The sequence below is a fragment of the Astyanax mexicanus genome, chromosome 13 (assembly GCF_023375975.1).
Source record: "Astyanax mexicanus isolate ESR-SI-001 chromosome 13, AstMex3_surface, whole genome shotgun sequence".
Lineage (NCBI taxonomy): Eukaryota > Metazoa > Chordata > Actinopteri > Characiformes > Acestrorhamphidae > Astyanax > Astyanax mexicanus.
Window position 1 is genome coordinate 29,960,320 of NC_064420.1, and position 21,296 is coordinate 29,981,615.

General features: G+C 38.7%; 1 protein-coding gene across 1 annotated transcript in view; it reads right to left on the reverse strand.

Moving 5' to 3' along the window:
* The window catches only part of cables2b (Cdk5 and Abl enzyme substrate 2b), a 44,877-nt gene that overhangs the window by 21,814 nt on the left and 1,767 nt on the right, over nt 1-21,296 (reverse strand). Inside the window, exons 2-3 of the mRNA XM_007250761.4 lie at nt 3,294-3,386; nt 152-229 (exon numbers count right to left, since the gene is read on the reverse strand). Coding sequence (XP_007250823.3) covers nt 152-229; nt 3,294-3,386 — 171 coding nt within the window. The remainder of the gene's footprint in view (nt 1-151; nt 230-3,293; nt 3,387-21,296) is intronic.

Here is a 21,296-nt window from a genome sequence, read left to right on the forward strand (position 1 = left end):
GCTGAGACGACTAACCCCTGGTTTAGACTGTAAACAATGGGCCATTTTATTGGCCTACAATAAGTTTTTTACTTTCTTTTTTATTAGGTTATCATTCTAAATAAAAGAGGGCACTACAGCAGTAATATGTGTGTGTGTGTGTGCTTTGTACCTTATGTGAAAGCTCTCTCCATATGGCAGCACAGAGAATGCAGCACACAGTGATCTCTTGGCACAGATAAGCACTATCCTGCAACAGAAAAAAAGACAAACATCAGAACACACACTCAGCTCTTTCTCATTTAGTGTGTCTGTACAGTTTTATTATTCTCTCACTGCCCTGCAGAGCACCTGTGTTTTCTGGAGTTTTCTAGAGTTTTCTGGAGTGATGGACATCAAACCTCACGTGTTTCTCGTGAACTTACACTCAAACGAACACAGCGGCCCGTCTCTGTACTTTAGAAATCGGTCGTGTTTCAGTGGTTTCCACACACACACAGAACACACTGCACCTGCACTCTGAACTCCACTAAAATATGCAAGAACTGATCTCAATCAGGATAACTAGTGCACCTGACTCTTTCTTTATCAGTCGCTCTTACACAAACATACAGTCACACACTCATGCAAATGATCCCTATGAATGCAGTGCAAGTATATAATACAGCAACAGTTGTTTGGATTTATAACATCAACATCATATCTTACAAAAAGTACATAAGAACAGTATCAAATCACACCAAGTCAGGTTTAGATCAGAGTTTAGATTTGGTCTCAGCCAGTGGAAAATATCTTATCAGCTCCAACAAATCCCTCATTCTCCTTTCCGCCATCAGTCTGAATAAGGGAAAGTGTGTTAAAAAAAGCCAAAGCTTGGGAAAAGCCGTGGAAAGTAAAGGCCGGTAACAGTGTGGGACTGTTTATAATGAGGCTTTAATAAACATAGCTGTCGTTCCTCTGCTGGAGGAAGAGCAGAACTCAGGGGGAATGAGGCATAACACAAACCTTCAAATACCCCCCCAACTCAAACCCACACATCTGTCCTATACCCCATCCCTCCATCCTGCTGCTGAGACCGCCTGCCTGCCCACCCGCCAGCCGCAAACAAACAAGCAGAGCAGATCTGTACTGCCCCACAGGCATCCTCAACCTCAGCAAAGCAGATGAGTTCAGGAAGTTTAAGAAGCTGCTGCAACAGTATTGGGACTGGGGACTGGTATTGGGATGCAAGATAATATCAGAATTATATCTGTATCAGTTGATAATTGCTTTTTTACAATCTTCTGCATTGGCCTTTATTTGCCAACGTTTTTATTGCATGCTAGAAAAGGACCAAGTGACGCTGGCCTCACTATCACAATTGACCGACACTGCCTGTGCTTCTTTAAAATATACTGATTTAAGCTCTTTTTTATTCATTTTTATAGGTTTCATAAGTACTAAAGTGATACAGGGGTTTTCTTGTTTCTCTGACATACAGTTTGAAAAAAATAAGAGACCACTTAAAAATGATGAGTTTCTTAATTTTTACCAAATTGAAAACCTCTGGAATATAATCAAGAGAAAGATGAATGATCACAAGCCATCAAACCAAGCTGAACTGCTTAAATTTTTACACCAGGAGTGGCATAAAGTTATCTAAAATCAGTGTGTAAGACTGGTAGAGGAAAATATGCTAGATTAATAAAAACTGTGATTAAAAAACAGAATGGTTTCACCAAATATTGATTTCTTTTTTTTTTTCAGATTTTTTCCCATTTTTTCCCAATTTGGTTATCCATTTGTCCCACCCCTTTGTGCGTTCCAATCACCAGTGGCACCTGCGACCCTAGGAGGATGCGGACAAGCACACGCCTCCTCCGATACATGTGAAGTCAGTCACCCCTTCTTTCGAGCTGCTGCTGATGCAGCATTGCCTGAGCAGCTAGCGCGCTCGGAGGAAAGCACAGCGGCTAGGTTCCAATACATCCTCTCACAGATGCCTTGTGCCGCCCGGCATCACCTTTGAGTGTGATGGGGAGAGAGCGCCATCTACCCACCCGAAGGGAGCAGGGCCAATTTTGCTCCCTCTGAGCGCCGGCAGCTGATGGCAGCTGATGGTTCCGCTCATAGTGGCAGCGCATTAGACCGCTGGACCACTCGGTGCTCAAATATTGATCTCTAAACTCTTAAAACTTTATGAATGTAGCTTGCATCTTTTTTATTTCAGCCATTTCACATTTTCTGCAAATGCAAAATGCCCTAAATGACAATATTTTTTTATTTGGAATTTGGGAGAAGTGTTGTCCGTAGTTTATAGAATAAAACAACATTGTTCATTTTACTCAAACATATAGCTATAAATAGCAAAGTCAGAGAAACTGATTTTTTTCAGAGCTTTATGGGTAAAGTATTGAATATTGGCATCTGCCCGTAATTTCTAGATCAGTGCTTCCCTAATTGAGATGCCTGCTCAATTTAATATTTCAGTTAGGGGCGTGCCATACCATATTGTATGCAATAATAAAATTTCATTTTCCTTTTATTGCAGTAGTGTATTATCATATATTAAGATGCTTCAAGAAGTTAACACACTAAGGACCGTGCATATGTCTCTAAGTGCTGCTATACTGCTATACATAGCATGCCAAAAGTCATGGGACAGAAAGGAGTACTGTGTCTCATGGTTTTATGACCTTTACTCTGTGTATCATATTCAAATGAAAATACCTGGAAAAAAGGCTGAAATGTTGATGTTTTGTCTCATATTAATCTTTCCATTTTTTATCAGTATACAGCAGACATTAAGAGATATGTTTCACTGTTTCAATACTTTTGGAGGGGGGACTGTAGCTGCCTAGCTTTGTCGAAACCTGCCATTAACCACAACAGGAGCGGACAGGATCTGGCTCGAATCAGACACAGGTGGGCATCATCAGTTCTGCCTGTCTGCATGCAGACCTCTCACCTATTACACTGTTATAATAATAGCAGCATCAACAAGTAGAGCAATCCAGTAAACACAGATCAGAAGGAGAGTGAGGGAGGGGGGGGGGGGGGGGGGGGCTAGCAGAATAAAAGTCACTCCGTTTCTGAGTTGTTTATTTTAAATCATCGTGGGAAAGTCAGACATCTTTATACACGCCCACACTCTTTCACTTTAACACACACACACACACACACACACACACAGTTATATACAGTCTCTAATTAGAGCTTCTACTAAGACTCAGCCAGAGGCTGCTATCACAGGCGGTAAAACCCACAATAAAGAGGATTAAGCAATAACAAATATGCAGACGTGAGCACGCACACACACACACACACACACGCACCTGCTGCCTCTGGTGTCATACTGCCTCATGTTCTTAATGAAATGGACTTTCTTCAAGGAGCGTGGCCGAGGGGATCCGGACAGGTTACGGGTCCTGTTAAAAAAAGAGAGAGAGAGAGAGGGAACAAGAGCGTTAATATTAACATCCAGATAAACATATAAAACATATTTTAAACTCATACATTATGATAATATATAAAATAAAATTCTGTAACAAAAAATCAAGGTCATCTCTTGGTATTTAACTTTATATCAGCTAATCTCCTACATCACACATCAGTGTAAGTCTTATTTACACATGTATATAACAACATGAATCAGCACAGATAATCCTCCATAGGGTTTCCGGCATGCATGGGCTTTCTCTTAAGGTTCTAGGCATTACAATAAATATACTATATACTATTTATATTATATACTAAAGACTTTGTAGTTGATATAACACAGTTGTAGTTTTATAACACCAGCAGAAGACATGGCTCTGGATTGTGGAAACTTCACACTAGACATAAAGCAGCTCGGACTGTGTGTCTCTCCACTCTTCCTCCAGACTCTGCTCCCTTACTTTCCAAATGAAATGTAAAGTTTACTGATGATCAGTGATGGTTTGAAGAGACAGGTCATCTGCTGGTGTTGATCCACTTTGTTTTATTATCAAGTCTAAAGTCAGTGAAGTGTTTTCCCGGAAAATCTTACAGCACTTCATGCTTCCTTCTACTGACAATTTTTATGGAGATGCAGATTTCATTTTCCAGTAGGACTTGGCACACTGCCCACACTGCCAAAAGTACCAATTGCTCTTATATAATATTCAAATTTTCTGAGACACTGATTTTTGGGTTTTCTATTGGCTGTAAGCCATAATCATCAACAGTAAAATAAATTAATACAGATGGTTGTGGTGGTCTGGAAATAAAGTGTTTTCAGGTAAATTTGTGTCATATTGCTATCTTGGCAGTGGAAAACACAGGTGTGCCACTGACAGATTAGAACCCTTACAAAAGTCACCCGTCAGACGTTCATCTGCTATCTTGTCTATGCATGTATGCCGTCTGTGAACAGCATAAGTACATATAACAGCATGAATCAGAAAAGCTTATCCAACACAGGGCTCTGGCATACACAGGCTTTCTCTTTGGGGTCTAGACGTTCCCACAACGTGCCAACCACCATTCACCCCAACTATATTAGACTCACTGGTGCGTGCAGGTTAATGCCACAACATCTTAAAACAAAAGAACAGTGAGAGAAAAGGACGGCATGCTGGTTGGCTGAGGCCTGGTCTTGAACTCATTTTTTTTTTTCCCCTAAAAATATTATATTTTTTCGTTTTACTTTTTTATTGTTTTTCCTCTTAGAAAATGTGCAAAAAAAAAAAAACGGCACGGTATGTATTGCAATTTATTTTTACTGATTTATACAAAAAAATAATGCATATCCATACATCTATAGATTCAACAAAGGTGTGATATGTACTCCCCCTCTTCTTATATACAAACATGGACACAGAGCCCCCACTTTTGCATCAACAATGAACAGAATACATAATAAAATAACATTGCTGTTTCCATAAATGAGCTGCTTGTGCCGTTAAAATAGCAATCTGCCAAAGTCAGCACGCACCTGGCTCTTAAAGGGAATGGCAAATGACAAGTTGATTGGCTTATTTTACGTTACACCCAAAACACACTCATGATTAATTAAGAGAATTAGTACATGACCTTTGTGCGTTTCGAGACATGCATGGCATACTTTTCCTATCGTTACAAAAGCAAAGACACACTGACATGCCCTAAATTGCCCTTAAAAAGCTGCATGGTGCTCAGTTGATGCTTCACCTATAGATCACGAAAATAGGGCCCCAATGTCTAATTTTGGATAAATTTTTTAACTGAATGTGGTCATTGGAACTGTATTTTTCATATTTCATTATAGTATGTGAGCAAAGTGTGCAGAAAAGCTGTTGCTCTGATTTATAAATATATTTGAAGTACTGTTGTGTTTGGATTTTAGCAGCTAACACTTTTTCCACACTTCCACCCTTTTTCCATCATTACTACTGCTGTGAACAAAGCTAGTCTGTTCAACATAACTTTTAAGCAGCACACTGTGATGAAGATCATGTTTGATCAAGTTAGCATGTGTATTAAGCTCTGGTGCCAAAACAGTACATTCAATACGCAATGTTTTATACTAATTTTGTGCTCTTATGTATTTATATCTGAAAATTTTATGACTCAATTTCATGATTCCAATTATTTCCATTATCCACACCACAGAAATCAGAGGGTCATACTACAAGCCACTTTACCTTTCTCCTTATATCCCTAATATCCACAGTTCAAGGGATGTAGCATGATTACACTGAAAATGTTTCATTGTGAAAGTGTGGCAAACAACACATGAACATATACAGCACCTAAAAATAAGTTTCTTTGATTTCACTAAACTGAAAACCTCTGCAGTATAATCAAGAGGAAGATGGATGATCAAAAGCCATCAAACCAAGCTGAACTGCTTGATTTTTTGTACCAGAAGTGACATAAAGTTATCCAAAAGCAGTGTGTAAAACTGGTGGAGGAGACTGTACATAGCTAGCATAATAGCTATATTTCTGTTTACCACAGATCACACGCAGATCTGTCTGACTCAGACTCAGATTAAGCATGTGCTGTTGTATGGACACAAAGTTAAAATATATATATATATTTTTTCGGTATGGTTGGGTACTTAACTCGACTTGACCTGACTTCTGTAACTAGCTAGCTAACTACGTCACTCACCCTATTTTAGCTAGCCCAAATACAGAGTACTCAGAGTATTAGACAGCTCAGTGCACGTCTGAGAGAGTGAAGTCAAGTGACTGATTTTGGAGTGACAGAAAGGCTTAATTTGGCATATTCTGTTGTGTTTGGAGCTCAACTCGGCTTTAAATAGCTAAATAGCTATCTACGGTTAGCTAACAGCCAACAAACACCACCGCACAGACTCAGACAGCTGGCTAAATGAGGCTCAAAACAAACACATTTACAAGAAGAAAGTCCAAACCTGAAAGCACACAGTCAACTGAAAGATTTTCAACTGTTTTGAGGCACAGCTTTTAAACTGCTATTTCCAAGTTTAGTGGCTTTGCCTTTAATTCCAACCGATCACATTCCTAGACTCACAACTATGGTGGGTTTGTGTTCTTCCTCACACATTGGCCATGTACTAGACAGACACAGAACAGATATCTGAAATGTCGCAATTCTGAAATGCCATCCTTGTTTGGAGATACTGTCATAATTTTAAAATATTTGTTTGCTCCCGACAGAGGTGTGCAAACGCACCACCAACTCTGCCCTTTATCAACCAAAGTGCCCTTTGGCAGCACGCACGGCAACAGATAGGCTTCTTGTCCCCCGTGTCCCACCAGCCAGGTAACATACACATCAAGTAAAATCCTACCGTTTGTCCTCTAAGCCCAACGTGAAATCATTTTGTTGTGCAGTAAAATGTCTCATACAGCACCAAACTACTCAGCATCTTTAGCTGACTGGTCACCAGATAAACTAGCCGCTCTAGCCCAAATCAATGATAGATAACGTGAGGACGACCACATACAGCCCCGGTTCTGGACTGATTTGCTTGGGGGGGGGGCAGTAAAATTAAGTGGGCATGTTGATATTCATGTTGCACCAAAGAGGATGCTGCTTTAAAGACAGTGGAAGGTAAACAGAAATTAACTGAAGGACTTAACAATGACTGTATATACCGTATTTTTCGGACTATAAGGCGCACCGTATTATAAGACGCACTATCAAAGAACGCCTATTTTCTGCTATTTTTCCATACATAGGGCGCATCGCATTATAAGGCGCGTTAAGTGACACTAGAAAGGGTGCCTATATCAAAGTGAACAGGGGTGGCGCCATGTTTCCCTTCCCCCACCGGGGGTGGTCGCTTGCCGGTGGAGCGTCTCAGTATACAAATCTAGCTATTTCAAAGTCAAACGAGTGCTGGATATTAATCTACACAGATTCCTCTCCTGAAAACTGTTTATTTGGGTGAGTAACGTGCTTCAGTTTATTTACAGTAAGCTTAGATTTCCAGATGTCCACTAAGGCTTGCTGCACCAGCGTTAGCATAGCTATCCGCTAGCACGCTAGCTAGTCACCTAAACTAGTAAAGTTAACCCAAACTTAAACGACAGCGTTACACTGAGTAATCCTGCGTGTTCTGGTAAGACAGTGAGATATTAGCTAGCGATTCGTCCCCCGTAGCTTGTTTTAACACGGTAAACAAGCAGATTACAGGCTGATAAAACTCACCTCTGAGAGAGTTAGCGCTTAGCATCTAGCTAATGCTAGCCAGGCAAAGCAGCACAGACTTACAGGCCGATAACTCACCTCTGAACGGTGAACGCTTAGCGATTAGCATCTAACTCTAATAATACTGCTCCAGCAGTATTAAAAGTGCTAAATTTAGAAAATACTGATCTCTGAACAGTGAAAAAGCTAGCTAGCTAAGCGGTTAGCATCTAGCTAATGCTATTGCTGCTCCAGCCTCGGAGCGGCACGGCTCTGCACGGAGTTTGTGTTTACTGCTCCTTACACCTGACGGGTAAAATTTAGATAATACTGATCTCTGAACAGTGAATAAGCTAGCTAGCTTAGCGGTTAGCATCTAGCTAATGCTATTGCTGCTCCAGCCTCGGAGCTGCACGGCTCTGGACTCTGTATAGCACTGAAACTCTCTATAACGCTGCACGGAGTGTGTGTTTACTGCTCCTTACAACCTGACGAGTAAAATCCATACAAAAGGCGCACCGTATTATAAGACGCACTGTCAATTTTTGTGAAAATTAAAAGTTTTTAAGTGCGCCTTATAGTCCGAAAAATACGGTAGTTAATATTGTAAATGTATTTTATCAGTTGGTGGTGTGACATTTTTCCATTGAAAAATTACGTTTAGAGAATGTTACAAATAAAAGTCATTATTTCATTCAACGTGTGCATGTAATTTTTTTTATAATGAAGTGTTCCATGTGCGCTAAAAAGTGCCCTTTTTCCTCCCTGAGCACTTGACCCCCAAAATGTCTGTGCACGCCACTGGCTCCCGAGTTCGAGTCATTTGATTTTGAGTACCTGCCTACACCAAGTCCCGATCTGAAATTTGACAATGCAGTAATAAAAAAAGAAAGAATGCATCCAAGGTGTCCCTTAAGTTTTTTTATTATTATTTTTTTATTATTATTTTAGCGCACAATAAACAAGTATATATAATTAGAAATTATTTCCATTTAAATATGCATATTTTGTTAAATAAACAAACTAAAAAAAACATCACAACAACAACAATTCTATGATTTCTTTTTCTTTTTTAATGCTGGTATTTCCTGTATTTTTGGGAGGATAATAATAGTGTAGTGTGGTTTAGACCCATCAGACTAGACCTATTTAGACTAGAGCGTTTATTACTGTATTATAAAACCTCAGGGTAGTTTTGACGCTTTTTAAATTACAATATTCTAACAAGTTACTCAGTTGCAGAGTTACTGAGTTTAAATAAGAGTTTAAATGGGGGATGTAAACAGTAGTGTAGCTTTTTTTTTTTTTTGGAAAGAGGAAACATCTGTGTGCGCGCCATGTGTGTGTGTAAGTGTGTATGAGAGAGAGAGAAAAGAGCATTGGAGAGCCTTCATCAACACAACAGCGCAAGTATACACAGTGCAGCAGAGTCTATAGTGAACTCATGTAGTAACAGGGTAATGTTGACTTGTTTTTAATGCATCTTTAGTGATCTGTTTCTTTTCCACCCGATTTCAATCACATGATCATGTGATCACATAATCGGATCAGGGGACATCCCTATAAAGAACATGTCTGATTAACATTATGTTACAAATGATTTTTGCAACAAGAAATGTCAAACCGCATCAGTAAACATCGTGAGGTCAACCTTTGAAGGTCAAACCCCAAACCAACCAACTAAATTTGGCAAATTTTTGTTCCGTTTAATCTCCGCTCTGTTACGTAACAGCAACAGTAGGCCTACATCTGTGAACTGCTGTCGGCTGCATTAACGCTTGCAAAGGTTAAAGAGGAGATGATGACTGTTCTTAGAAATGGCCTTTTCAAAGCCCACACTACATTCTGCCTCTGAGTTTTTAATCATTGTGTCATCTCCCGTGCCATTGCCACTGGGTTACTGTAATCACAGTTGTGTAACTTAGTGTGTTTTACTCTGTATGTCAGTCTGCCTGCCTGTCCATCTGTCTGTCTGTCTCTGCTTCTCTACCAAAGATTTACAGATTTTGGCCTCACGCTCTGGTCAGGGAACCAGGTCGAGAACACCTTCTGTTTCATGTGAAAAACTGTTACACAACCGTTCTTTGCAGGTCTACCACCAACAACCCCCACCACCAGCCACCGCCGTCACCGAACGGCCCAGTCATCTGTTCTGATTTCCGAGCCACCAGCAACCTGATGCCTTGTGCGGGAATCTAAATTATCGTTATCCAAACCAGACAGGCAGGGAACATATGGAGTCTAGATATGGAGTGTTAGAGGGGGTAGACACCAGGCAAAAACATTATTTAGACATTCTATCAGAAATGTGGCAATCTTAGTGAATTATGTGTTACGTCCAGTTATGTGTTGCTTCTAGGGGTGGGCGATATGGCCCTAAAATAAAATATCACGATATTTCATGGTATTTTTGCGATACCGATATTCTTGCCGATATGACAAAACACTGAATATATATATTTTTTCAAAAATACACTATACACTGCAAGAAAATAAAAAATATATTTTATTATTACACACAATATAATACTGCACACCCCTAAGTGAGATATTAAAAAATACAAGAATTTTATCAGATTTGTAATAGAAGTCAATGATCCAGAATTATTAGTCGTGATACTACTAATAGTAATGCACTCCAAATATCAAAATATATCCAGGATTAAAGTTAAATAAAGGATATTGGACAGATATAATCTGTCTCTAGTAGATATATAATGGGAAATGGGCTGGGTGATATGGCACGATATTTTAGGGTATAATATCGTTCACGATATTAAAAAACTTTGACGATATTATCGTGTACGATACGATATAGCACACCACTAGTTGCTTCTATTTCTCACTACTGATTTAGCTTATAATTCCAAAAGTCTCTGTTTATCTATTGTTTTGCTTAGTCTACTTGTCTCTGATTCTCTTTAATTCTGCAATCCTGGCTTCCCTATTTTCCCCCAGTCTTTTGCTTTCAGAATGAGCAAATGAGACAGAAATAAAGAAGAAATTAAACAGCAACCAAAGGCTACAAGCATCAATTTTACTTAAAATCTCAAACCTTTATGTAAAACTAATAAAGAACATTTCTCTTTCTGTGTCTGAGTGTGAAAATTGTAGATGTGAGTGATAAGGCCTAGAAAATAATATGACAATATTTCAGGGTGAAAAAAAGACCAGATAAATAAAATGCAGGTTTGAAAATAACCTTATTTTGTTTTGCTATGTTATATAATTTTGTCTCCTAAGCCATTACCATATTTTCACACTTAAAATCCTTTAATTTTTCCAAAAATCATCAGTGCGCCTTATGTATGAATTTTATTAGTCAGGTTGTAAGGAGCAGTAAAGCCACTCCACTGAAATACAGTGTTATACAGGAGTTTCAGTTTAGTTCTCCAGCAATGAGGCTGGAGTAGCATTAGCATTAGCTGCTAACCGCTATTTCCCTGTTCAGAGGTGAAAATTATTGTTCTGTAGCCGGCTAGCACTGCTGGAGTAGCATTAGCATTAGCCGCTAACCGCCTCTGTTCAGAGGTGAGTATATCTCACCAGACTGTAGCCTGTGCATTTACTGTGTTAAAACAAGCTACATGGCACGAATCGCTTGCTGATATCACCCTGGCTTACCGGAACACTCAGAGTTCCTCGGTGTAGAGCTGTCGGGTGGCATTAGCCACTAACCGCTAGAAATTACTGACCCAAACAAATAGTTTCAGGAGAGAAATCCTGAGTGTAGATTAATATTCAGTGCTCATCTGACTTTAAAGAAAGTCTTTTTTTATTACAGTTTTGTTTTACTTAGCAAGCTACCCTCCCCCACCCCCCAGCGGCGAGACCTGCTGAATTAGAAGTTCCTTATAGTGTATTTTAAAATGTGCCTTATAATCCGGTGCGCCTTATAGTGCAAAAAATATGGTACGTTGCTTAATGGTGTTTTAGTGCAGGTTTTGTTGATTATGGGTTTTTACGAATACTAACAACAGTCACTCTGAGATAGGACAGCCTCAAACTTGACTTCATGACAGTGCTGTAAAAGAGAATTACATTACTCAATCTTAATTTTACTCAATGTCTCTTAACATTTTATTTCATACAAATATAATGTTTCTAACTTTCAGTAGAAACAAAATAATCTGTAAACTTTTGTCTATTTCAACTAAAACTTTTTTGTATAAAATAATAATATTGTGTCAAAATAAATAATGTAACATAAAACAATGCAATGTAACAAAATCTACCACAAAGCTTAAGTGCATTAAATGAGCAAATGAAACTGAAAAAGTAAGAAAACAAACTGTGATCAGTGGCTACAAGCATCAATTTTACTTTAAATGCCAAACAATTATGGGAACAATATTCAAAATTCCTGTTTTCTCTTTCTGGATGTGTTTTAAATGTGTGAACTATAATTTGTAACCACAAACACTACGCTCAACTGAGAAAAACAGAAGCTATTTTTGGAGCATAGGATCAGAAAGCTCAGAAATAAAAGAAAAACACAGACAAGTCCAGAGCTTGCATCTCAGAATAGATCTGTCTTGAGTGCAGTTCATCTTGTGAGGGTTTAAGTTAGATTTTTGTGACTTTGAGTTGGGCAGACTGTTAGAGATGAGCATGGAAGCTGAGCAGGAGTGAAGGGATTAATGTACTATCCCAGCCTGGACAAAATCTCTATCTGTCTCTTTATAATCTTTGGTCAAGCAGATCTCTGTGCCTTAGGACACGGGATGAGGGATGGCTCCCGGCCGGCGGATGAGGCTGGACGTAGACAGGCCTTAGTCACGTCACTGGGCTTTGGGCTAAATACCCGATGGTAATCCTCCCTCTGGCTGGACCGCGTGTGGTATTAGCGCGCTTGGCCTGCTGGGCCAGGGGACATATGGCCTGATTCCATGGTTGAAGTGGCTCAGAGTGTACAAGCACTGCACTGAAGGATTTTCATTTTCACTGAAAGGACAGTGCCATAGGGTCAGAAAACCTTACAACAGTGTGGAGAGGCTGAGAGAATCTATAGACATTGCCATCAAAAATGCATGGGGTCATTTTATATATTAAAGGTGTGCAATATGATGATATTTCCTCCTTCTATTGTGATAAATTTTCTTATTGTATCAATATTGTGTAGATACAAATACTTAGTTGTCTGAAACACATTACCTCATAATTAAGTTATAACCATGAACCAAGGTTTTAAGTAAAATATTTAGAATTGAATTCAAAAAACATTATTACTCTGTTTCAAGTAAACAGTTCCTATTACATTAACCAGAGGTTAGCTCTTAACCTTGGAATATTTTTCTGACTGACATCACCTTGAAAGAGCAACATCTACCCACTTGGAGAGAGCAAGGCCAATTGTGCTGTCTCAGGGCTCCGGTAGCTGATGGCAAGCTACATGACTGGGATTTGAATCAGCGATCTCCTGATCATCGTGGCAGCGCCTTAGTCTGCTGGACCACTTGGAGCAGACCTTGGGGTATTTTTTATTGCAGATATGCCCATACTAGGTATTTTAAGAAAAAACATTTAATATATAAGTAGATTAAATATATATATTTTTCACAATTATGTTTTTTAATGGAGGAAGTGTAGCCCTAAGATGATATCGTCTTTAATATGTTAATGTTCTTTAAATATTATAGATTTATTGTTATTATATGTATTTTTAAGGGTTTCTGAGAGAGACACAAGTAGTGAGATTAACTCAGTACAGTTTCTATGTGTAAAGATGTATAATTTTGATTATACCATTTAGAAAGTCACATTAAAACTGTAATTTTATTAATCAAATTTGATTATCCTTCCAGTCCCAAAACACAGGTAGTCACATTGTGACACAATGTACAGTTTTGAAAAAATTAAGAGACCAGTTCAGTTTCTGAATTAGTTTCTCTGATTTTGCTATTTATAGGTATATGTTTGAGTAAAATGAACATTGTTGTTTTATACAACATTTATACAACATTTCTGCCAAATTCCAAATAAACACTTTGAGCATTTATTTGCAGAAAATGAGAAATGGCTGAAATAACAAAAAAGATGTAGAGCTTTCAGACCTTAAATAATGCGAAGAAAACAAGTTCATATTCATAAAGTTTGAAGAGTTTTCATGCATCTCCGCATGTTCTCCTCCACCAGTCTTACTCACTGCTTTTGGATAACTTTATGCCATTCCGGATGCAAAACCAACCAGTTCTGCTTGGTTTGATGGCTAGTGACCATCCACCTTCTTCGTCTTGATTATATTTCAAAGGTTTTCAATTTGATCAAATCAAATAAGCTCATCATTTTTAAATGATCTCATTTTTTTTCTAGAGCTGTATTTGCAATGGGCAATGACTAAGAAATAAGCATTACTACATCGATGTACAAACAGAAAAAAAATACATATCAACAGAAGACAACAATTAGTTTACTAATTGCAAGACACACCACTCTGCTATCTTACCCTCGCTCTAACCTATAACTGCACTGTCTCAGTCTAATTACTCTAATTCACACTGCCCTAAATACTCATTTATTTTCAGCATCTGAATGGAAGACAGTGTGACGTGGGCAGGAGGTGAGGTGAACTATGCTTAGAGCCTCAGGAGGGTCTAATACCATTAAGATAGGCCAGCAGAGCAAAGGTCTCGGACACTGCTATTGCAGTCCTCCACTTAGTCAAGCCTCAGCCTCAGGTACTAATTCAGGCTGTCCTCTGCACTCCATTGACAAAAGAGCATGACTAAGCACTGGAGCATGTCAGGACTGCCTACTTAGCAAACACTTTCCTTTCCCTGTGAAAGAGTGATACAGAAAAGGTCACACATTATCAGTCTCGCACATCACACAGAGGAAGTGACGCTCAATTGCGTAATAGTAAACATCTGATACAGAGCTGGAGGTGTAAAGAAATGTAGGGTTTTAATACTTTTTAGACATTAACTTTACCTTTATTACTGATTAATAGAGCCAGCAAATTTTCCCAGATATTTTAACTGATGATTTGAGGTGGTAATCTCTTCCTCTTCTTCTACAGGAGGCCATTGATAGGATGGAAGAGGGGCACATGCAAGCTCATTAATGTCAATAACCCAACCAGTAAAAGAGGTACATTGCTAGTAATTGTAAAGTGAAACGAAAATTATACATCATTTAACTTGTGCTAAAAATAAAAATTTGTGATACTGAAAAAGTATGGCATGCATTTTTTACTCAGCTTTCTGTTCTCTGATACCCCTAAATAAAATCCAGTGTAATCAGTTGCCTTCACAAGTCACCTAATTGGTAAACAGAGTCCATCTGTATATAATTTATTCTCAGTATTCACAGCTGTTCTGTGAAGGCCTCAAAGGTTTGTTAGAGCACACTATTGATCAAACAGCATCTTGAAAACCAAGGAACAGACCAGACAGGTGGAAGAATCAAGTTGTGGAGAAGTGTATAGCAGGGCTATATTATAAAATAATATCTCAAGCTATTAAATCCAACCACCTGAAGTGGCAGGACAGGCAAGGAATGCACTAATTGGAGAGGCAGACCCATGGTCACTATGGAGGAGCTGCAGAGATCCACAGCTCAGGTGGGAGAATCTGTTCTACTAGTTGTGTACTCCACACTTTGTGGAACTGTGTTTTAAATAAGCTTGCATGCTTATCTAGAAAACAACTACAATGTATAATCACTAGAAATGTTTGGAAAACCATTACTTTGGCAATAAGTCGATAGCTAAATTTGTTTATGTGAAAACACTTTAATTTCTGCATTTCAGGCCTGAAACACATTCCAAAAAGTGTTCCAATAAAGCTCAGAGTATGTACAGCTCTAGAAAAAATTAAGAGACCACTGAATCAGTTTCTCTGATTTAGCTATTTATAGGTATATGTTTGAGTAAAATGAACATTGTTGTTTTATTCTATAAACTACGGACAACATTTCTCCCAAATTCCAAATAAAAATATTGTCATTTAGAGCATTTATTTGCAGACAATGAGAAATGGCTGAAAAAAAAAAAAAAAAAGATGCAGAGCTTCCAGACCTGAAATAATGCAGAGAAAACAAGTTCATATTCCTAAAGTTTTAAGAGTTCAGAAATCAATATTTGGTAGAATAACCCTGGTTTTTAATCACAGTTTCCATGCATCTTGGCATGTTCTCCTCCACCAGTCTTACACACTGCTTTTGGATAACTTTATGCCACTTTTATGTCAATTTTCAAGCAGTTCAGCTTGGTTTGATGGCTTGTGACCATTCATCTCCCTCTTTATTATATTTCAGATGTTTTTTTATTTGGTAAAATCAAAGAAACTCATCATTTTTAAGTGGTCTCTTATTTTTTTCCAGAGCTGTAGGTTTAACCAGACAGAGAAGACATGGTTTAATGTTTAATATGAGAGGGTTTTTTATGTATGTGCACTTAAAGTTGGTTAATAATTCAAATGTGTCAAATGGATTTAGATTAATAATATATGTTACATCTACACTATTGCTTCCTTTACGTTAAACACATTTTATTTTTCATTTGCAACCACCTGACATTGCAACCACCTGCAACCACCTGACACCTCCAGGCTTTGTTTTTTACTGTATGTACACCAAATATAATATCTACAACAATCAAGCCAAGTTAGGAAATCATAACAGCCATAGAAGCAGCCAAAGCAGTCACCACACATGCTCATATCTGAGGCTGTTTAACTGCTCTGTCGACCTCCACTGATGTGAAAGGGTAATATGTTCAGGCCTGCAGAAACTATGTGTCTGCAGATGTGACCGTGCGCTCTGCAGGCTTTGATCTTTACGGGCATTTCGAGCGAGGGTGTGTGCATGTGAGCGTTTAGAGAAAATGCAAAATGTCAACTTTCCACGCACTGCTGACTTATCTTCCTCTTCCTAGTTTTGTGATGAAGCAAAGCAGATGTGTTTGACTGCGGGGTCTGCTTCTGCCAATAACGACCACACCCAACCTAAAGTAGGAAAGGGGAAGAGAAGGCAGAAGACCACCCTTTGCTCAACAGAACACAGGCATCAAGCTTTCATCAGCCTCAGACACGGGTACAGGATAAATATAACCATGGGTATGGCTCTCTCACTTCCTTCTGTCAAATAACATGACCTAATATATGAAGTTTCCAACAAAAATGTCCAAGTTTGGGCAAACGCAACTCACGCCATGATGTCATTTGTGTTCCACTGAGGTACCAGGAGAAAGGGGCGGTTCTTTTTCTTATCTGGCACTTCACTGTGTTTGTGTCCCTTTGCAGGGTAGTTAAACAGACTGGTGCTTGGGAGTGCGTCTGAGATTTTTAGCATGATAATTTTTCATGCATTAGTCAGATCCTATTACTGTAAGATAAATAATAGTTTTAGCATTGCTGCAATATGAGTTCTCGCGATAGATAAATAAATATAAGAGCTGCGATAATATTGGGAACAACAGCGAACTTATTAATTAGTATTAATTCGTTGGCAACTAATTTAATAATCAATTAGTTGAGTCCACATTCTTATACACATAAGTACAGTTGTTGCCCCCAATGCGAGGCAGTAAGCCAAACAAAGCCGTGGCAATAAAGTAACATTAAGCTGGATGCATGTTGAAACCATGGGTGAAGGAGATTAATGTTAAGTTCATAGTAAGTTAATTCTATTTTCTTTTTCCCTCAGTGTAACAAGAACCTGCTAGAGTAGTTAAACAAGATGAGAAACGTTCTTAGTAAATGTATATCTCACTCACGTTTAGCAAACAAGTTGGCTTTAGCATCTCCCCTACCTCCAGAGTTTCCATTTTCACCTTAAATTCAACCCTAATTTTGGGAGCAGCGGGGTTCCGAGTGGTCCAACAGCCTAAGAGATGCCACTGTGAACAGGAGACCGCTGGTTTGAATTCTGTTCTTGTAGCTTGAAATCAGCTGCCAGAGCCCTGAGAGAGCATAATTGGTCTTGCTCTCTCTGGGTGGGTAGATGCCGCTCTCTCCCCACATCACACCACAGGGTGATGTCACTCAGAAAAAGGCATCTGTGAGCTGATGTATCTGAACCGAGTCGCTGCACTTTCCTCTGAGTGCGCTGTGATGACTTTCAGCAGCGCTACATCACCAGCTGTTTGAAAAGAGGTGGTGGCTGACTTCACATGTGTTGGAGGAGGTATGTGCATGTGCTAGTCTTTACCCTGCTGGTTTTGGAGCATCACTAGTGATAGGGGGAGTCCTAATGAGTGAGTTGGGTAATTGGCCGTATAAATTAATGGAAAAAAAATGGGAGCAAACCATCCAGCAGTTCCAACAAAAGCTGTAGTTTTAGTCAAGCTAACGTTAGTGAGAAGTTCTAGTTTTTCTTTCACCCAGTGTTACTAGAGCCTGCTATTGTAGTTAAAAAAGATGTGTCTTATTTTTAGTCAATTTAAATCTCAATCATGTTTTGTCAGTTTTTTTTACTTTTCCACCTTAAATGCTATTCCAATGCAGCCTCTTTAAAGCTGCTGCCAATGCAGCACCAAATACAGCCAATGCACTCAGAAGAAAGCAAAGGATCCCCAGCTTTAATATTTCAGCCAGCAGATGCCTGTGTCAGCTAGAATCACAATAGGAGTGATGGAGGGAGAGAGTGCCATTTATGCTCTTGTCTACTTATGTTCTGATCTTGACAAGCAAGTAGTTCGACAGATCTACATATCTGTGTCCATAAAATAACCATATATTTCCTCATTACTTCTTCTTTGATGTTTTATCTGGTGTTAATTCACAACTTTAGGGTGGCCCTACAGTCTAACTGCAAGGGATCAGCACTGCACTGTTAAAAGTCTCTCTACTTAGTGACATAATGTTAGAAAGTTCAATCTGCAGATCTGAAAAAATAGTAAACAGACTAACTACACTAATTTTGAGAAAATATAAGCAATGTGTTATGACCTAACCAAGTAAACCTTAATACAAAAAAAAAATTGAAATACTTTTTAAGTTTGCCTACCTGTAGAATGTCTCTGAGACAATCACACTGCAGGGTCAGAACTCACTGTGGTATTGCGTAATCAATTTAAGACAATGTAATATTAATACCTGAAAAATAAGCCTAGGGTTTAAAGGTCTGCTTTATGTTATTACTTATCAGTTATCTGCAAGCAGGTCTATTTATGGCTGTTGTCTATGCAAACAGTAAAAAGAGGTTATATGCAGTCTAAGCATGACCACATAAAACTGTAAAAGAGTAGCAATCATCTGTTAGTAATTATGTATTTTGTATTTCTCAATAAAACGCAATCAACAAGCGCATACTAATACAATGATATCAAATGTAAACACTGCAGACGATGCGTCACATCAGCAGAGTGAGTCAGTGTGAGCTGCAGCCTCTCCCACTGAGGTTCAGTTTCTGAGTTTGTATCACTGGCCAGCAAGTGGGTAAAAGTACACTGCAAAAAGACACTGCAGTGATTCACTGTGCTTTAGGGGAGATGATACAGGTCAATAGCTCTTCAGCTATTTGCACGTTGGGAAAGTGGCTTATTTGGTGCAGTATGTTTCAGTTACCTTATTTTTTGCATTACAAATCCTTTAAGTCTGCCTTAAGGAAAAAATACTTTAATTTTCGCCTTATGTATGAATTTTACCAGTCAGGTTGTAAGGAGCAGTAAAGCCACTGCACTGAACTGCAGCATCATAGTTAAGTTCTTTAGTTTAGTTATCCAGCATCGAGACTGGAGCAGTATTAGCATTAGCTGCTAACCGCGCTAGGCGCTAGCTCTTTCGCCGTTCAGAGGTGAGCATATTGTACTGTAGCCTGCTCCTTGCCCCTCCTCATATTGATATGAACATTATAGCCACTGCCCTTTTTTGTTGATCATTTTACAATACACAATATGTGTCGTGTTGTAACAAGCAGAATTCTGCTAGTATGCTATTTAAACACTATTTAATGAAGAGCACAGTGATTTTTTTATATATTTGCAGCATATAATGTAATTTAACATTATTTTTTACACTCTTTGTAATAAAATGGGTCAGTATTCTTTAAGCACTGATGATACTCCCGATTTTCTTTAAAAGCATACTGCCAATATGAAAAATGTATTATGATTTGGGGTCTGATGGTATGTGTATTCTTTACAAATGAATGGTTGCCTGGGTTAGGCGCTCGTACTAACTCTCTCGCAAGCCGTCTCTCTCCCTCTCACACGCACTCCCCCTCTCTCTCTAGTCATATGCTTACGATATATATATGTAGTTTAAGCAGTTAAAGTAATGTTGCAGTTTTTGTTTTTAATAAAGGGCCACAATCATGCTCACTGTTTGCTTGTTCCAACAAGATCTGAAAGATGGAGCCTCTCGTTATGACAGTAGGGGAGAACCCTGGTTTCAAGCATTTAATAAAAGAGCTTGAGCCCCGTTACAACATCCATCCCAAAAAACAAAACATGCTTATAATGGAATTAGGAGATTTTGCAACGAGAAAGTGCTCTTAAAAAGTTTTTTTTTTTTTGCAGGAATTGTGTGACACAATCATGTCAACATGGACCACAATCTCAAAGGAATGTTTTGAACATCTTGTTAGAATAAATTGTCTTGTTGGACATAAATCAAATAATATACAGCAGATTACTTCTGCATATCACCACTCACTCACTCACTCGATATAGAGCCAAAATGACTAGACAGATGTATGTCAAGTGTTACTTCAGGGGATAGCTTGGGAACACTCACACTAAGTTGTCAGGTGTTATTGTGTGAGTAATCACCATGAGAGTGCTCATGGCAAGGCAACATGAAATACAACAAGTTTTTATGAGTTCTGAAAGTGTATGCCAGATTGATAGGACAGCATTTCATTTCCAAAGATGTGTGGGCATTGAACTTTCCTCGATCCATTACTGGGAATACATCATAGAAGGCAATACCACATGTGGACAGCACGGTAGGTGTTAATGATTGTGAACAATGGTGTCTGACTAGTGTTGTTTTGCTTTAATGGGACATGGATAAAGTCGTGGAACATTATACTAATTCCTGATACCTTACTTCACACACTGGCTATTAAAATCCAATACAGTAATGTGAGATATTCCAAAAGTCACCTGGATTTAACTAAGCAATGATCTGGTTTTAAACAATTATGCGGGGTTGCTGCAGTTGGTCAGGTCTAGGTTCAGCAACAGTATGTACTCAAAGAATGAGGTCAGCTGACTACCTGAATATACTGAATGATCAGGTTATTCCATTAATTGATTTTTTCTTCCCTGTCTTAGTCTGTTTGGTCTAAAATAAAAAGCTTAAGAAGGGACTGCAGAGAGGACAAAACAGGTGCCAAGCAGCCTGTTCTGAACCTATACAATACAGAATAAGGAACTAAATGTGCCTAAAGGAAAGAGAACTCAAGTGAAAATGGGCATTTTCTTTATAAAATAAGCCCAGAAAAGGTACTGAAAAATGACTTAAACTAGGAAAGTAGAGGGAACTGAGGAACAGTTAACAAGTCCGTACCCGCCTCTGACTGAAAACAAAAGACAGATTCATCCATACAGAATAAGGAAGTGTGGAACACACAGAACTAATGCTGTTTTCATAATAAAATAAGAGGTTAATGGAGATTTATTGTTTTTTTGTGAACAGATGTATCAAATTCTACTACCTGGAGGCTGTTGAGGCACACAGACCCTCCTCTTTTCTGCTATAACCTAAACACTTCAAACTTAACCTACACACACTAAATCACTCAAACACACACTTAAAGTCAGCGAGAGA